Source organism: Oncorhynchus mykiss, chromosome 18, assembly GCF_013265735.2.
Source record: "Oncorhynchus mykiss isolate Arlee chromosome 18, USDA_OmykA_1.1, whole genome shotgun sequence".
Lineage (NCBI taxonomy): Eukaryota > Metazoa > Chordata > Actinopteri > Salmoniformes > Salmonidae > Oncorhynchus > Oncorhynchus mykiss.
The window spans coordinates 58,406,525-58,422,986 of NC_048582.1; the positions used below are offsets into that span (position 1 = coordinate 58,406,525).

Below are 16,462 nucleotides of genomic sequence, written 5' to 3' on the forward strand. Positions count from 1 at the left end.
AAATATTACTGCATTTTCGTAATTTGAGCTTCTAGTGATGAAATCTATGCAGCCTACTCAATCACTTTTTATAGCTACTGTTTACAGGCCTCCTGGGCCATATACAGCATTCCTCACTGAGTTCCCTGAATTCTTATCAGACATTGTAGTTATGGCAGATAATATTCCAATTTTGGGTGACTTTAATATTCACATGGAAAAGTCCATAGACCCACTCCAAAAGGCTTTCGAAGCCATCCTCGACTCAGTGGGTTTTGTCCAACATGTCTCTGGACCTACTCACTGCCACAGTCAGACTCTGGACCTAGTTTTGTCCCGTGGAATAAATATTGTGGATCTTAATGTTTTTCCTCATAATCCTGGACTATCGGACCACCATTTTATTATGTTTGCAATCGCAACAAACAATCTGCTCAGACCCCAACCAAGGACCATCAAAAGCCGTGCTATAAATTATTGGACAACCCAAAGATTCCTAGATGCCCTTCCAGACTCCCTCCACCTACCCAAGGACGTCAGAGTACAAAAATCGGTTAGCCACCTAACTGAGGAACTAAATTTAACCTTGCGTAATACCCTAGATGCAGAGGCACCCCTAAAAACAAAAAAACATTTGTCATAAAAAACGAACTCTCTGGTATTCAGAAAATCAGACCAAGGCTCTGTCCTCATGCTCCTAAGACCTTAGTGCTGCTTTGATACCATCGATCACCACATTCTTTTGGAGAGATTGGAAACCCAAATTGGTCTACACGGACAAGTTCTGGCCTGGATTAGATCTTATCTGTCGAAAAGATATCAGTTTGTCTTTGTGGATTGTTTGTCATCTGACAAATCAAATGTAAATTTCGGTGTTCCTCGAGGTTCCGCTTTAGGACCACTATTGTTTCACTAAATATTTTACCTCCTGGTGATAAAATTCTGAAACATAATGTTAACTTTCACTGCTATGCAGATGACACACAGCTGTACATTTTGATGAAACATGGGGAAGTCCCAAAATTGCCCTCCCTGGAAGCCTGTGTTTCAGACATAAGGAAGTGGATGGCTGCAAATGTTTTACTTTTAAACTCGGACAAAACAGAGATGCTAGTTCTAGTTTCCAAGAAACAAAGAGATCTTCTGTTGGATCTGACAATTCATCTTGATAGTTGTACAGTCGTCAGAAATAAAACTGTGAAGGACCTCGGCGTTACGCTGGACCCCGATCTCTCTTTTGACGAACATATCAAGACTGTTTCAAGGAAAGCTTTTTTTAATCTACGTAACATTGCAAAAATCTGAAACCTTCTGTCCAAAAATGATGCAAAAAAATTAATCCATGCTTTTGTCACTTCTAGATTAGACTCCTGCAATGCTCTACTTTCCGGCTACGCAGATAAAGCACTAAATAAACTTCAGTTAGTGCTAAACACGGCTGCTAGAATCTTGTCTAGAACCAAAAAGTGTGATCATATTATTCCAGTGCTAGACTCTCTACACTGGCTTCTCTGTCTCGACCTTTAAGTCTTTATTGAAGACTCATCTCTTCAGTAAATCCTATGATTGAGTGTAGTCTGGCCCATGTATTAAGGTGAACGGAAAGGCACTGGAGCGACGAACCGCCCTTGCTGTATCTGCCTGGCCGGTTCCCCTCTCTCCACTGGGATTCTCTGCCTCTAACCCTATTACGGGGGCTGAGTCACTGGCTTACTGGTACTCTCCCATGCCGTCCCTAGGAGGGGTGCGTCACTTGAGTGGGTTGAGTCACTAACGTGATCTTCCTGCCCGGGTTGGCACCCCCCTTGGGTTCGTGCCGTGGGGAGCTCTTAGTGGGCTATACTCGGCCTTGTCTCGGGGTAGTAAGTTGGTGGTTTGAAGATATCCCTCTAGTGGTGTGCTTTGGCAAAGTTGACTGACCTGTTGCACCCTCTACAACCACTGTGATTATTATTATCTGACCCTGCTGGTCATCTATGAACGTTTGAACATTTTAGCCATCTGCTGTTATAATCTCCACCCAGCACAGCCAGAAGAGGACTGGCCACCCCTCAGAGCCTGGTTCCTCTCAAGGTTTCTTCCTAGGTTCCTGCCTTTCTTGGGAGTTTTTCCTAGCCACCGTGCTTCTACATCTGCATTGCTTGCTGTTTGGGGTTTTAGGCTGGGTTTCTGTATAGCACTTTGTGACATCGGCTGATGTAAGAAGGGCTTTATAAATACATTTGATTTGATGGTGGTTGGGGATGGTGGTGGTGATGGTCGATGATGGTGTTGATGGTACTGGTGATGGTGTTTATGGCAGTTGGTGGTTGATGACAGTGTTGATGGTAGTTGGTGATGATGGTTGATGATGGTATTGATGGTAGTTGGTGATGGTATTGATGGTGGTGGTGGTGGTGGTGTTGTTGATGGTAGTTGATGATGGTGTTGATGGTAGTTGGTGATGGTGTTGATGGTTGTTGATGATGGTGTTGATGTTACTGGTGATGGTATTGATGGTCATTGGTGATGGTGTTGATGGTGGTTGGTGATGATGTTGATGGTAGTTGGTGATGGTGTTGACGGTGGTTGGTGATGGTGTTGATGATAGTGGTGATGGTGTTGATGGTAGTTGTTGATGGTAGTGGTGATGGTGTTGATGGTGTTTGGTGATGGTGATGGTGTTGATGGTGGTTGGTGATGGTGTTGATGATAGTGGCGATGGTGTTAATGGTAGTTGGTGATGGTGTTGATGGTGGTTGGTGATGGTGTTGATGGTGGTTGGTGATGATGTTGATGGTGGTTGGTGATGGTGTTGATGATAGTGGTGATGGTGTTGATGGTAGTTGGTGATGGTGTTGATGTTGATGGTAGTGGTGCTGGTGTTGATGGGAGTGGTGATGGTGTTGATGGTAGTGGTGATGGTGTTGATGGTAGTTGGTGATGGTGTTGATGGTAGTAGTGATGGTGTTGATGGTGGTTGGTGGTGATGTTGATGGTAGTTGGTGATGGTGGTTGTGGATGGTGGTTGGTGGCTGGTGATGGTGGTTGGTGATGGTGTTGATGGTAGTTGTTGAGGGTAGTTGGTGATAGTGTTGATGGTAGTGGTGATGGTGTTGATGGTAGTGGTGATGGTGTTGATGGTAGTGGTGATGGTGTTGATGGTGGTTGGTGGTGGTGTTGTTGGTAGTTGGTGATGGTGTTGAGGGTAGTGGTGATGGTGTTGATGGTAGTTGGTGATGGTGTTGATGGTGGTTGGTGATGGTGTTGATGGTGGTTGGTGATGATGTTGATGGTGGTTGGTGATGGTGTTGATGATAGTGGTGATGGTGTTGATGGTAGTTGGTGATGGTGTTGATGGTAGTAGTGATGGTGTTGATGGTGGTTGGTGGTGATGTTGATGGTAGTTGGTGATGGTGGTTGTGGATGGTGGTTGGTGGCTGGTGATGGTGGTTGGTGATGGTGTTGATGGTAGTTGTTGAGGGTAGTTGGTGATAGTGTTGATGGTAGTGGTGATGGTGTTGATGGTAGTGGTGATGGTGTTGATGGTAGTGGTGATGGTGTTGATGGTGGTTGGTGGTGGTGTTGTTGGTAGTTGGTGATGGTGTTGAGGGTAGTGGTGATGGTGTTGATGGTAGTTGGTGATGGTGTTGATGGTGGTTGGTGATGGTGTTGATGGTGGTTGGTGATGATGTTGATGGTGGTTGGTGATGGTGTTGATGATAGTGGTGATGGTGTTGATGGTAGTTGGTGATGGTGTTGATGGTAGTGGTGATGGTGTTGATGGGAGTGGTGATGGTGTTGATGGTAGTGGTGATGGTGTTGATGGTAGTTGGTGATGGTGTTGATGGTAGTAGTGATGGTGTTGATGGTGGTTGGTGGTGATGTTGATGGTAGTTGGTGATGGTGGTTGTGGATGGTGGTTGGTGGCTGGTGATGGTGGTTGGTGATGGTGTTGATGGTAGTTGTTGAGGGTAGTTGGTGATAGTGTTGATGGTAGTGGTGATGGTGTTGATGGTGGTTGGTGGTGGTGTTGATGGTAGTGGTGATGGTGTTGATGGTAGTGGTGATGGTGTTGATGGTGGTTGTTGGTGGTGTTGATGGTAGTGGTGATGAGGTTGATGGTGGTTGGTGGTGGTGTTGTTGGTAGTTGGTGATGGTGTTGAGGGTAGTGGTGATGGTTTTGATGATAGTGGTGATGGTGTTGATGGTAGTGGTGATGGTGTTGATGGTAGTTGGTGATGGTTATTGGTGATGGTGTTGATGGTGGTTGTGGATGGTGGTTGGTGGTGGTGGTTGGTGATGGTGATTGGTGATGGTGTTGATGGTAGTTGTGGAGTGTAGTGGTGATGGTGTTGATGGTAGTGGTGATGGTGTTGATGGTGGTTGGTGGTGGTGTTGATGGTAGTGGTGATGGTGGTTGGTGATGGTGTTGATGGTAGTTGGTGATGGTGTGGATGATAGTGGTGATGGTTTTGATGGTAGTGGTGATGGTGTTGATGGTGGTGGTGATGGTTGTTGTGGATTGTGGTTGGTGATGGTGGTTGCTGATGGCGGTTGGTAATGGTGTGTGTGTGTGCACCAGCTAAAGGCACAGTTATACAGCAAACTGCACAGTAAAGACACACCCATCACCACCAACCACTATCACCACTACCATCAACACCGTCATCAACCACCATCACCAACCACCATCACCAACTACCATCAACACCATAATCAACCACCATCACCAACTACCATCAACACCATAATCAACCACCATCATCCACCATCACCAACCACCATCACCAACCACCAGCAACACCATAATCAACCACCATCACCAACTACCATCGACACCATCACCAACCACCAACAACACCATCACCAACCACCATCACCATCACCAACTACCATCAACCACCATCAATACCATCACCAATAAACATCACCATCACCAATCACCAACCACCATCACAAAGCACCATCAACACCATCACCAACTACCATCAAAACCATCACCAACTACACACACACACACACAAACACACACAAACACACACACACACACACACACACACACACACACACACACACACACACACACACACACACAAGCACACACAGACAAACCATCAGCCCCATCACAATCACCACCACCATCTGTCACCATCAACAAATCACAGGTCAACTCTATGTACTGTAAATGGACATGTGACCAGAATGACCGTATCAAAGGGCAAATTATATCACGTTTTCCCTACATGATCTGTTAGAAACATTTGGGAAGACAATGACCAACTCTGAGAGGAGAAGAGGCAGTATGAGGCAAAAGGCAAAAAAAAGAGATATATTTTAAAGGAAAACGGCCTGTATGGTGCAAATACAGCACATACTGTCCATTATTGATTAAGCCAAGTAAACCTAATGATCAGTCAACCTAATGATCAGTAAACCTATTGATCAGTAAACCTATCGATCAGCAAACCTATCGATCAGTAAACCTATTGATCAGTAAACCTATTGATCAGTAAATATATGTCCCCTGAGGTCTTACTTGCTAATCAAACTTTCCTTTTGTAGACGACAGCTTTGTCTTGTGTATCTAATCCCTGTGAATATGACATGGTCTGCTGGGTCCAGTCTGGTTCCAGTCTGGCACGGGAGCGCCTCAGACATACAGAATGGCACAGTGCTGCAGTACTGTGGACAGCTATAGCCTTGCTGCTTTCCCACTGCGCACGGAGACACAGTCCAAAGACAAAGTTAACAGTAATCATAGTATGTAGGATACATAACAATCTGTACACGACACTTTCAGACATATTTATGGCACTTTCATGGCACATATTCAAATCTCATATGTTAGTATAATATGTGGGTTACATTACTGTTGTCATGTCCGTCTGACCAATCCACACCATGAAACAAACTATGCACAGAATCGGATTATGAAACCTGTACATAACTGAACCAAAATGCTTGTTACAGATACGCTATCATAGAACTAGCATAGCAAGGAAATCCAACTAGTTCGTAAACATACAATTTATTTAGTGGTTTACCGTCAAAAGTACTTCCAAACAGCCATCCAAGCCAAGTGTAAATTTGTCCAAAACAATAGATTATGACCTGAAACCTGCACCTGCCTGATCTGGCACAGAACGAGAGAGAGGATCAGAGGGAGTTAGAAAAGAGGTACGTAACAGGGTAATGAGTTCAATTAAAGGTATTCTTACCTTCTACGTGTATTCTGGGAAATATCTCTACCTCTTGCTGTTTGTAATCCAATGGAAAAACACAGTCCTGTGAAAGCTGATATTCTTTCCTGCTGCTCTCTCCTCTCAGTAACTCATTCACCTGGTAGAGAAAGTCTGTGCCCTCTTTCTCTCACTCTCTCTCGCTCTTCTTTCACAACTGCACTACATAGTCAGCCTGAGCCACAGAGTTCTATGTACAGCCACTAAGAAAGAACAAGCCACTCCACTCCACTCCACCCCTCCCCCTTCACCCTCTCCCTCTCTCCACCCCACCCCCTTCACCCTCTCCCTCTCTAGCTCTCTCCACCCCACCCCCTTCACACTCACTCCCTCCCTCTCCCTCCCTCCCCCCCCCCCCCTCTCTCTCTCTCTCTCTCTCTCTCTCTCTCTCTCTCTCTCTCTCTCTCTCTCTCTCTCTCTCTCTCTCTCTATTCAATTCAATTCAAGGGGCTTTATTGGCATGGGAAACATGTGTTAATATTGTCAAAGCAAGTGAGGTAGATAATATACAAAAGTGAAATAAACAATACAAATGTACAGTAAACATTACACATACAGAAGTTTCAAAACAATAAAGACATTACAAATGTCATAATATATATATATATATATATATATATATATATATATATATATATATATATATATATATATATATATATATATATATACAGTGTTGTAACAATGTACAAATGGTTAAAGTACACAAGGGAAAATAAATACATATAAATATGGGTTGTCTCTCTCTCTCTCTCTCTCTCTACCCTATCACCATAGTATGTGATTTATCTATCTCTCTCTCTCTCTCTGCCCTATCACCATAGTATGTGCTTTATCTCTCTCGCTCTCCTCTCTCTCTCTGCCCTATCACCCTGTCTCCTCCTTAGTATATACCAATTAAGTTGGCTTTATTGGCATGGGAATCATTGGCCAAACCAAGTGGAATAGATAATAAACACAAGTGAAATGAACAGTAAACATTACACTCACAAAAGTCTCAAAATAATAGAGACTCAAAACACCATAATTGTGTAGTAAAACCATGAAAGTGGTGTGCCAAAGCTGAGATATAGAGTTTAAACAGTGTTTGAATGTAAACCCAATGTAAGTGTTCTGATACACTGAATTTATTTCAAAACAGAACGGAAGTACTCTGAAACACCCAAAGTGTCCCTGTTGCCTCCTCAACCGCCCCCGTGGCCTCTTATGAGCGGTGACCCTCGCCGCCGACCTCCGACTGGGGACCCTAGCCATGGGTCCAGAATGGACGGGAGATTCCGGCAGCGCCGGAGTGAAGGGCGATTCTGGCATCGCCTGGCTGACTGACGGCTCTGGCGACTCTTGGCTGACTGACGGCTCTGGCGGCTCTTGGCTGACTGACGGCTCTGTTGGCTCTTGGCTGACTGATGGCTCTGGCGGCTCCTGGCTGGCTGACGGCTCTGGCGGCTCCTGGCTGGCTGACGGATCTGGCGGCTCCTGGCTGGCTGACGGCTCTGGCGGCTCCTGGCTGACTGGCGGCTCTGGCGGCTCAGGACAGACGGGAGACTCTGGCGGCTCAGGACAGACGTGAGACTCTGGCGGCTCAGGACAGACGGGAGACTCTGGCGGCTCAGGACAGACGGGAGACTCTGGCGGCTCAGGACAGACGGGAGACTCTGGTGGCTCAGGACAGACGGGAGACTCTGGCGGCTCAGGACAGACGGGAGACTCTGGCGGCTCAGGACAGACGGGAGACTCTGACAGCGCTGGGCAGGCGGGAGCACCTGTAGGGAGAAGACGGAGAGACAGCCTGGTGCGGGGGGCTGCCACCGGAGGGCTGGTATTTTAAGACATAGACTGAACACTATGAAATACAAAACAATAAACGTGAACATGAACGAAACCGAAACAGTACCGTATGGCAAAAAAAACACACATAGACTGCCCACCCCAACTCACGCCCTGACCATACTAAATAAAGACAAAACAAAGGAAATAAAGGCCAGAACGTGACAACACATGTTGGTGTTTCAGTGCATGTAGAAGGTAACATCCAAACACAAAATGTTTTGGCAAATTGTGTCTCATATAATCAAATGTTTTTACATTTCAAATGGTTTATAGCATAAATACTGATTGATTCTGAATATTGATAGAATTTGTCAATATTTTGAATAACATTTTAAAGAAGACACTAGGAATTAAATAGTTTCCTAGGGTAGACTTTGGTACTAATTATAGTCTACAGTTACCAGGAAACTGTGAGAATATAAATAACTTCACAATCAAAATGCTTCGGGGTATGTAAGTTATAGCAGAGGGAACAGGTATAAAGTGAGCCCTCACCAGTGGTATACATGTGAGAAGGTGGATGTGCACCCAGTTCTCCTGCTTGTGAAAACACTGCTTTAGCCCACTCAGCCAGTCTTCCTGGAGAAAACAGTTCTCCAGCTCATGGTGTCCAATTCAGACTTGAGATAAGTAGACAAAACAATAACTCAATAAAAAAATTGACCACTTTAAATAAACTTATTTAACTCGTCTGAATAGAGCCAAGGATAATTTTTTTTGTGAAAATCCACCTTTATTTTTTTCATACCTTCATATCAGAAAACAAATGTTTAGAAGCAAAATATGAACTTGAAACATTATGATTCTGTAGTGTTCAGCATTCCCCCAGTCTGAGACATGGAGGTGGAGGGAGGGCATTCGTGGGCTGGTGTGCCCTCTAGCAAATCTACTGTCAAGTATAAAAACATGCAAGTTTTCGGGCGCCTCCCTAGTATTCGGGTTTTTCACAGGTTTTTCACAAGGTAGATGAGAGCATGCCACTTTCTCAGATGATACTCAAAACAAAAGTATGCATCAATGAAAACGCATGTACACAATTGTATCACATTGAAGAAGGAAACAGAAGAGGAATTCACTCAATAAGAACATTTGTTTTGTGTAGCATTTTGGCCGCTAATGCGAATAGTCCAAGTAAAACAGCCATTTTGATTCACTGATCAGTTTTCTTGATGCTACATGTAGCTAGTAATTGACACATAATTGTTTGCACCTTTCATACTTTTTTTGTGCAAATTAAGGCCTGCTTTTCAGTTAATACTGCTGGCTCATTTGCCTACTGGCTTCATTAGTTTTATCTACTGTTTGATGTGTAGCCCACATGCTATATGCTACACTACAGTGCATTCGGAAACTATTCAGACCCCTTGACTTTTTCCATATTTTGCTATGTTACAGCCTTATTCTAAAATGGATTAAAAAAAAAAAAAATCCTTATCTATCTACACACAATATCCCATAATGACAAAGCGAAAGCAGGTTTTTGGAAATCTTTGCAAATGTATAAAACACTTAACACAGAAATACCTTATTTACATAAGTATTCAGACCCTTTGCTATGACACTCAAAATTGAGCTCAGGTGTATCCAGTTTCCATTGATCATCCTTGAGATGTTTCTACAACTTAATTGGAGTCCAGCTGTGGTAAATTCAACTGATTGGACATGACTTGGAAAGGCACACGCCATAAGGTCCCAGAGTTGACAATGCATGGTCAAAGGAATTGTCCGTAGAGCTCTGAGACACGATTGTGATGAGGCACAGATCTGGGGAAGGGTACCAAATTATTTCTGCAGCATTGAAGGTCCCAAAGAAAACAGTGGCCTCCATCATTCTTAAATGGAAGAAGTTTGTAACCACCAAGACTCTTCCCAGAGCTGGCTACCCGGCGAAACTGAGCAATCGGGGGAGAAGGGCCTTTGTCAGGGAGGTGACCAAGAAAACGATGGTCACTCTGACAAAGCTCTAGAGTTCCTCTGTGGAGATGAGAGAATCTTCCAGAAGGACAACCATCTCTGCAGCACTCCACCAATCAGGACTTTATGGTGGAGTGGCCAGATGGAAGCCACTCCTCTGTGAAAGGCACATGACAGCCCGCTTGGAGTTTGCCAAAAGGCACCTAAAGACTCTCAGACCATGAGTAACAAGATTCTCTGGTCTGATAAAACCAAGATTGAACTCTTTGGCCTGAATGCCAAGCGTCACGTCTGGAGGAAACCTGGCACCATCCCTACGGTGAAGCACGGTGGTGGCAGCCTCAGGCAGTGGGGATTTTTTTTTTACAGAAAGATACGTGATGAAAACCTGCTCCAGAGAGCTCAGGTCCTCAGACTGGGGCGAAGGTTAACCTACCAACAGGACAATGACCCTAAGCACACAGCCAAGACAACGCAGGAGTGGGCTCGGGGCAAGTCTCTGAATGTCCTTGAGTGGCCCAGCCAGAACCCGGACGTGAACCCGATCTAACATCTCTGGAGAGACCTGAAAATAGCTATGTAGCAACGCTCCCCATCCAACCTGACAGAACTTGATAGGATCTGCAGAGAAGAATGGGAGAAACTCCCCAAATACAGGTGTGCCAAGCTTGTGGCGTCATACCCAAGAAGACTCAAGTCTGTAATTGCTGCCAAAGGTGCTTCAACAAAGTACTGAGTAAAGGGTCTGAATACTTTTGTAAATATTTTGTTTTGTTTTAAAAAAAACATTTCTAAAAACCAGTTTTTGCTTTGTCATTGTGGGGTATTGTATGTAGATTGATTAGGACATTAGAACATTTTTTAAATCAATTTTTGAATAAGACTGTCACCTAATAAAATGTGAGAAAAATGAAGGGGTAAGCACTGTAAGAGCAGGGAATAAACAATAAGAGGAGAGACTCCCATTTACAGTATTTGGAAACTCGAGAATAAGGGATCTAATTCTGCACTAGAAAGGACACCATCATAGTGTTTTAAAACTTTTAAGTCTCCCAGTCTCTGGCAAGGTGTTGAACAACTCTTGATTATGTGGTGTTACAACACACCATGTCATGTTTCAGAACACCTCTGTGTGAATGTTTCAGAACATCTTAAATCTGTCCTAATACCCTCACAACCATGTGTTTCTATACATCAACACAGTCAAGGTTTCGTCTCCTTTAAGTTGGTGGCAGCTCAGTTGCCACTAGTTTTAGTGTCACAGAGCATTCCATTTTTTCAGTGTGTCTATGTACAGCGTTGTAGCAACGTGCAAAGTTATCACCTACCTACCCCCTAGTGGTCACTACTAGAACAACTTCAATAGGGGTGCTTTGAAAAGACTCACCTGTACTGTGGTTCGCAAAGCTAGTGAACAACTTATGATCGCTGAAATGACAAAGGAAGGACAATAAACAAACCTCTGCTACAATATGTCCACCGTCTAAATAATTTTGTTTAGTTTTCTTCCCCATAGAATTTCCTAGACACCTTCAATCGTCGCCCTAAAACAACAGTGCTCCAAAATCTGGATGGAGCAGAGGTCTGTCAGTGAAGATGATATTGGAGGTGACAAAGGATTAGCCAGAGAGGGGGGGGGGGGTCTTCTCCACACACACATATGTGCCCTAGTAGCCCCCCAGTGTGACCAATCAATACTGTTAAGACACAATCAATACAACACACTACATGGGGAGAGGGGGCAGGGGGCTAGGGAGAGAAGTGGCAGAGGGCGAGGGGGAAAAGGGAGTGGGGGGGGGGGGGGAGGACAGGGGGCTAGGGGGAGAGGGGAGTGGGAGGAGAGAGGGGAGAGTGTACAGGGGGCTAGGGGGAAAGGGGAGAGGGAGTGAGAGGGGGGAGAGGGGACAGGGGCGAGGGGGAGAGGGGACAGGGGCGAGGGGGAAAGAAGAGCAGGTGGAGAGGTCTATCCCCAAAATCACTCAAAGAGCCTTCACACATGCGATCACAATTGAAAGAGGCAGTGCAGTGGAAGTAGCACTCATAGAAAGGTAAACTGATAAGAGATTGATCTCCTTTTATGCTGAAACTGCAATTTCAACACAAGTTTTCAAACCCACTTATCTAAATAAACACACGCTACTAGATAGCATTTATGCACATCCTACACATACAGTACATACTTCACATACTTCAGATTCATAAGCGATTGATCAAGGTCCTTGGAAGTCCACTGTCCGTTCAACTATGGCAAATGTTACATTTTCAACCTCTACACCAGGCGGTGACAAAAAGGCTTCTCAACAGTTTTTACCCCCAAGCCATAAGACTCCTGAACAGGTAATCAAACGGCTACCAGGACTAGTTGCATTACGCTGCTGCTACACATTCATGTACACATGTACATACTACCTCAATTGGCCTGACCAACCAGTGCTCCCGCACATTGGCTAACCGGGCTATCTGCATTGTGTCTCAACACCCACCACCCGCCAACCCTTCTTCACGCTACTGCTACTCTCTGTTCATCAAATATGCATAGTCACTTTAACCATATCTACATGTACATACTACCTCAATCAGCCTGACTAACCGGTGTCTGTATGTAGCCTTGCTACTTTTATAGCTTCGCTACTGTCTATAGCCTGTCTTTTTATTGTTGTTTTATTTCTTTACTTACCTATTGTTCACCTAATACCTTTTTTTGCACTATTGGTTAGAGCCTGTAAGTAAGCATTTCACTGTAAGGTTTACACCAGTTTTATTCGGCGCACGTGACAAATAAACTTTGATTTGTTCAATATGTCAGTCATCAGGGGTGTAATTAATAATCCCCATATCAGGAGTTGTTTTGTTTCCAGTAAACACTGATTCATGCACAGTCACATCTTACACATTTCTCTATAATATGAGGTTGCTGTGAGTCATCAGTGCAGTACAATACAGTAGTGACACTGCAGTACAGACACAGGACAGTGATTGTAGCCAAATGCGTGAGTGGGGGCCCAGCGGGCCCCGAGGAGCCTCTCTACGATAACCTCCCCCGAATTAGGCCCTGAATCAGGGGATGAAGTCACGACTGGTGTGTGGGATTTTTTTTAAATACCGATCAGCGGAGTCGCCAAGGATGAATCACTGAATGCAAACACAAGAGCAGTGGTGAAGAGGAAGCTATATGTTTCGTAAGAGTTTCATAAGTGTGTGTGAGTGAGTGTGTGTGCGTGTGTGCGTGTGTGCGTGTGCGCGCGTGCGTGCATGCGCGTGTGTGTGTGTGTGTGTGTGTGAGGCTGGGCCTGGTCTATAATGACTCCGGGCTGAGCCAGGTCCTCCAGATGCTCAACACAATCCATTCTCCAGAAGTAAAGAGGAAACATATAACCCTCTGCTCATGAGGGCAGTTTGTGAAAGTAGGCATTACTGTGGGGGCCAGGGCCACTAGCGCACATGGCAACAGTAGAGGGTCTATAAACACATTGGACCAACAAACACACATACACACACATGCACACACACACACTGTGCATTCACACACACACACACACACGCACGCACGCACGCACGCACACACACACACACACTGAACACAACATACATTCCTCCTGAACGAGAACAATCCTGGTCTTTCTCCCCCTGGGATGGGAACAGCGCTCCACAAGGGGAATCCTCCCAGGCCTTGACACACCAATATCGGGAATTCCAGCTGGAGACTGGTATGTCAGTCTGGAAGTATGTTCTTATCCCATCCCACAGAGGAGTAAGGACCCGATGAATCCCAAATGGCACCCTATTTCTAGGAAAATATCTAATCTCAGGATGATATCTAATGCCAGGATGATATCTAATGCCAGGATGATATCTAATGTCAGGATGATATCTAATGCCAGGATGATATCTAATGCCAGGATGATATCTAATGTCAGGATGATATCTAATCCCATGATGATATCTAACGCCAGGATGATATCTAATCCCATGATGATATCTAACGCCAGGAACATGGAGGAGAAGGACTGAGAATAGTAAACAAGACAGAGCGTGCCAAGAGCAGAGCACGTGGACATTACGGGACGGGGTGCTTCGAGATATTCCTGCAGAAACCTTGAGAGGAATTAGCTGGTGTTTTTCCAGTGATGATGAGAATCCCAGTGGCTTCCAGTTTATTGTACTGTTTGTGCTCTGTCTTGCAGATGGATAAACAACAGTGACCGTTTTGTTTTTGGGAACACTGGTTGTTGGTGGAAACCAATAACCTTGGGGAAGTGTACACCTAACACAAACAACAACACAATGTTGGACACACTGTCTATGAAACACAAGAACCCTCTGCTCTCTCCCTCTTTCTCTCTCACTCTCTATTTCTCTCTAACTACACCTTGCTTGAGAGCAGGCTGATGTTGTGGAGCCATTGAAAAACACCTTTATCACTCTGTCTCCCCGCAAAAGGCAGATAGTGAGGGTGTCAGTGATAGTAGGGTGTCAGAGATAGTAGGGTGTCAGAGATAGTGTGGGTGTCAGAGTAGGTAGGGGTGTCAGAGCTGGTGAGGGTGTCAGAGATAGTAGGGGTGTTAGAGGTGGTGAGGGTGTCAGATATAGTAGGTGTATCAGAGATAGCGAGGTTGTCAGAGATAGTGAGGGTGTCAGAGATAGTAGCAGTGTAGAGATAGAAATGGTGTCAGATATAGTAGGTGTATCAGAGATAGCGGGGTTGTCAGAGATAGTGAGGGTGTCAGATATAGTAGGGGTGACAGAGAAAGTGAGGGTGTCAGAGTGGTAGGGGTGCCAGAGATAGTAGGGTGTCAGAGATAGTAAGGGTGTCAGAAAAGCGAGGTTGTCCGAGATAGTAGGAGTGTCAGAGACAGCGAGGTTGTCAGAGATAGCAGGGGTGTCAGATATAGTGAGGGTGTCAGTGGTAGTGAGGGTGTTGTTATATGCTGTATGGGAAATAGGTGAGATATTTACTTCACTGTTCTCCTCTCGTTTATCTTAAATGTCAGAAGATGGAGACAGAACTTGGGCTCGACTCAAAACCGTTTTATAGAGTAATTGAAATGTTAAGGTAATTTCTGATTTAGCCGCCATATGCAGTGTGTACGTGAATGCAGTCTCCGCAAATGCGGGAACATTATCTGTAAATTTCAGTCGCGCTATAACATGTAAATTCCGTGATGTGGACTGATTGCCTACTGACAAGAGAAAAGAACACTCAGAGAACTCAGAACACTCAGAGAACTGTCTCAGAACACTCAGAGAACTATCTCAGTACTCTCAGAGAACTGTCTCAGAACACTCAGAGAACTCTCTCAGTACTCTCAGAGAACTGTCTCAGAACACTCAGAGAACTCTCTCAGTACTCTCAGAGAACTCTCTCAGAACACTCAGGGAACTCTCAGAATACTCAGAGAACCCTTTCAGAACACTCATAGAACTGTCTCAGAACACTCAGAGAACTTTCTCAAAACACTCAGACAACTCTCTTAGAACACTCAGAGAACTCTCTCAGAACACTCAGAGAACTCTCTCAAAACAGTCAAAGAACTCTTTCAGAACACTCAGAGAACACTCAGAATACTCAGAGAACTCTCTCAGAACACTCAGACAACTCTCTCAGAACACAGAGAACTCTCTCAGAACACAGAGAACTCTCTCAGAACAGTCCTCTGAGGTCTCTGTCTGTTACCTTTGCCTCACTCACATTTCTCATATGTCTGGCACACTATTCCCGATGATTGAGGAACCACATACTATTGGTTTCTTGCTGACAGAGGTGGTGGCAAAGTGTGAGTCATCCTCTGCTTTGCTAAAGAGAAAATGTCCCCTAGTTCAGCTGTATCTGTCTACATGAATCATGATTTAATGTGACACTGTCCTGACAAATGTTTAAAGTACTTTCAAAAGATGACCTGTGGATGAAATAGTAATTACTGTATAACAACAAAGATGACAGTGATATTGTCCCAACCTGTAATGGCAAACAGACCCAGTGCACACACTCCCTCAAGGTATGTTTGGGTCTGTCTGACTCTATTGTTCATCTCGGTGTTCAGGGCTAAGACTCACGCTCTCCCCTCTCATCTCTCTCCCGTCACTTGGAACACACACACACACACACTCAGAGACACACACAGACACACAGACACACACATACAGACAGACACACACACACATAGACACACACACACACACACACACACACACACACACACACACACACACACACACACACACACACACACACACACACACACACACATAGACACACAATGGGGATCACCACCTGCCCTGCTACACCAGCATGTCCAACCCTTACCAATCAGACCCATTCAAGCGTAACTCATGCAACACTCAATATAGCTCTAATGTTCACAGTAGTGTGTATTCATACTTTTACTTTGACTTTTGATACTTAAGTATATTTTAACAATTACATTTAATTTTAGTACCTAAGTATATTTAAAACCAAATACTTTTAGACTTTTACTCAAGTAGTATTTTACTGGGTGACTTTCACTTTTACTTGAGTC

General features: G+C 44.6%; 1 protein-coding gene across 3 annotated transcripts in view; it reads right to left on the reverse strand.

Annotated features, from left to right (window-relative positions):
• Positions 1 to 6,411, reverse strand: part of LOC110496601 (tubulointerstitial nephritis antigen-like 1) — a 63,409-nt gene extending 56,998 nt beyond the window's left edge. Inside the window, exons 1-2 of one of the 3 annotated variants that reach the window (XM_036953357.1) lie at positions 6,006 to 6,121; positions 5,498 to 5,675 (exon numbers count right to left, since the gene is read on the reverse strand). In XM_036953357.1, coding sequence (XP_036809252.1) covers positions 5,498 to 5,619 — 122 coding nt within the window. In that variant the 5' untranslated portion in view covers positions 5,620 to 5,675; positions 6,006 to 6,121. Of the gene's footprint in view, positions 1 to 5,497; positions 5,676 to 6,005; positions 6,144 to 6,179 lie in introns of those variants that run through there. The other 2 variants (XM_036953358.1, XM_036953359.1) reach the window with 2 other exon arrangements.
• Positions 6,412 to 16,462: the final 10,051 nt, after the last annotated feature.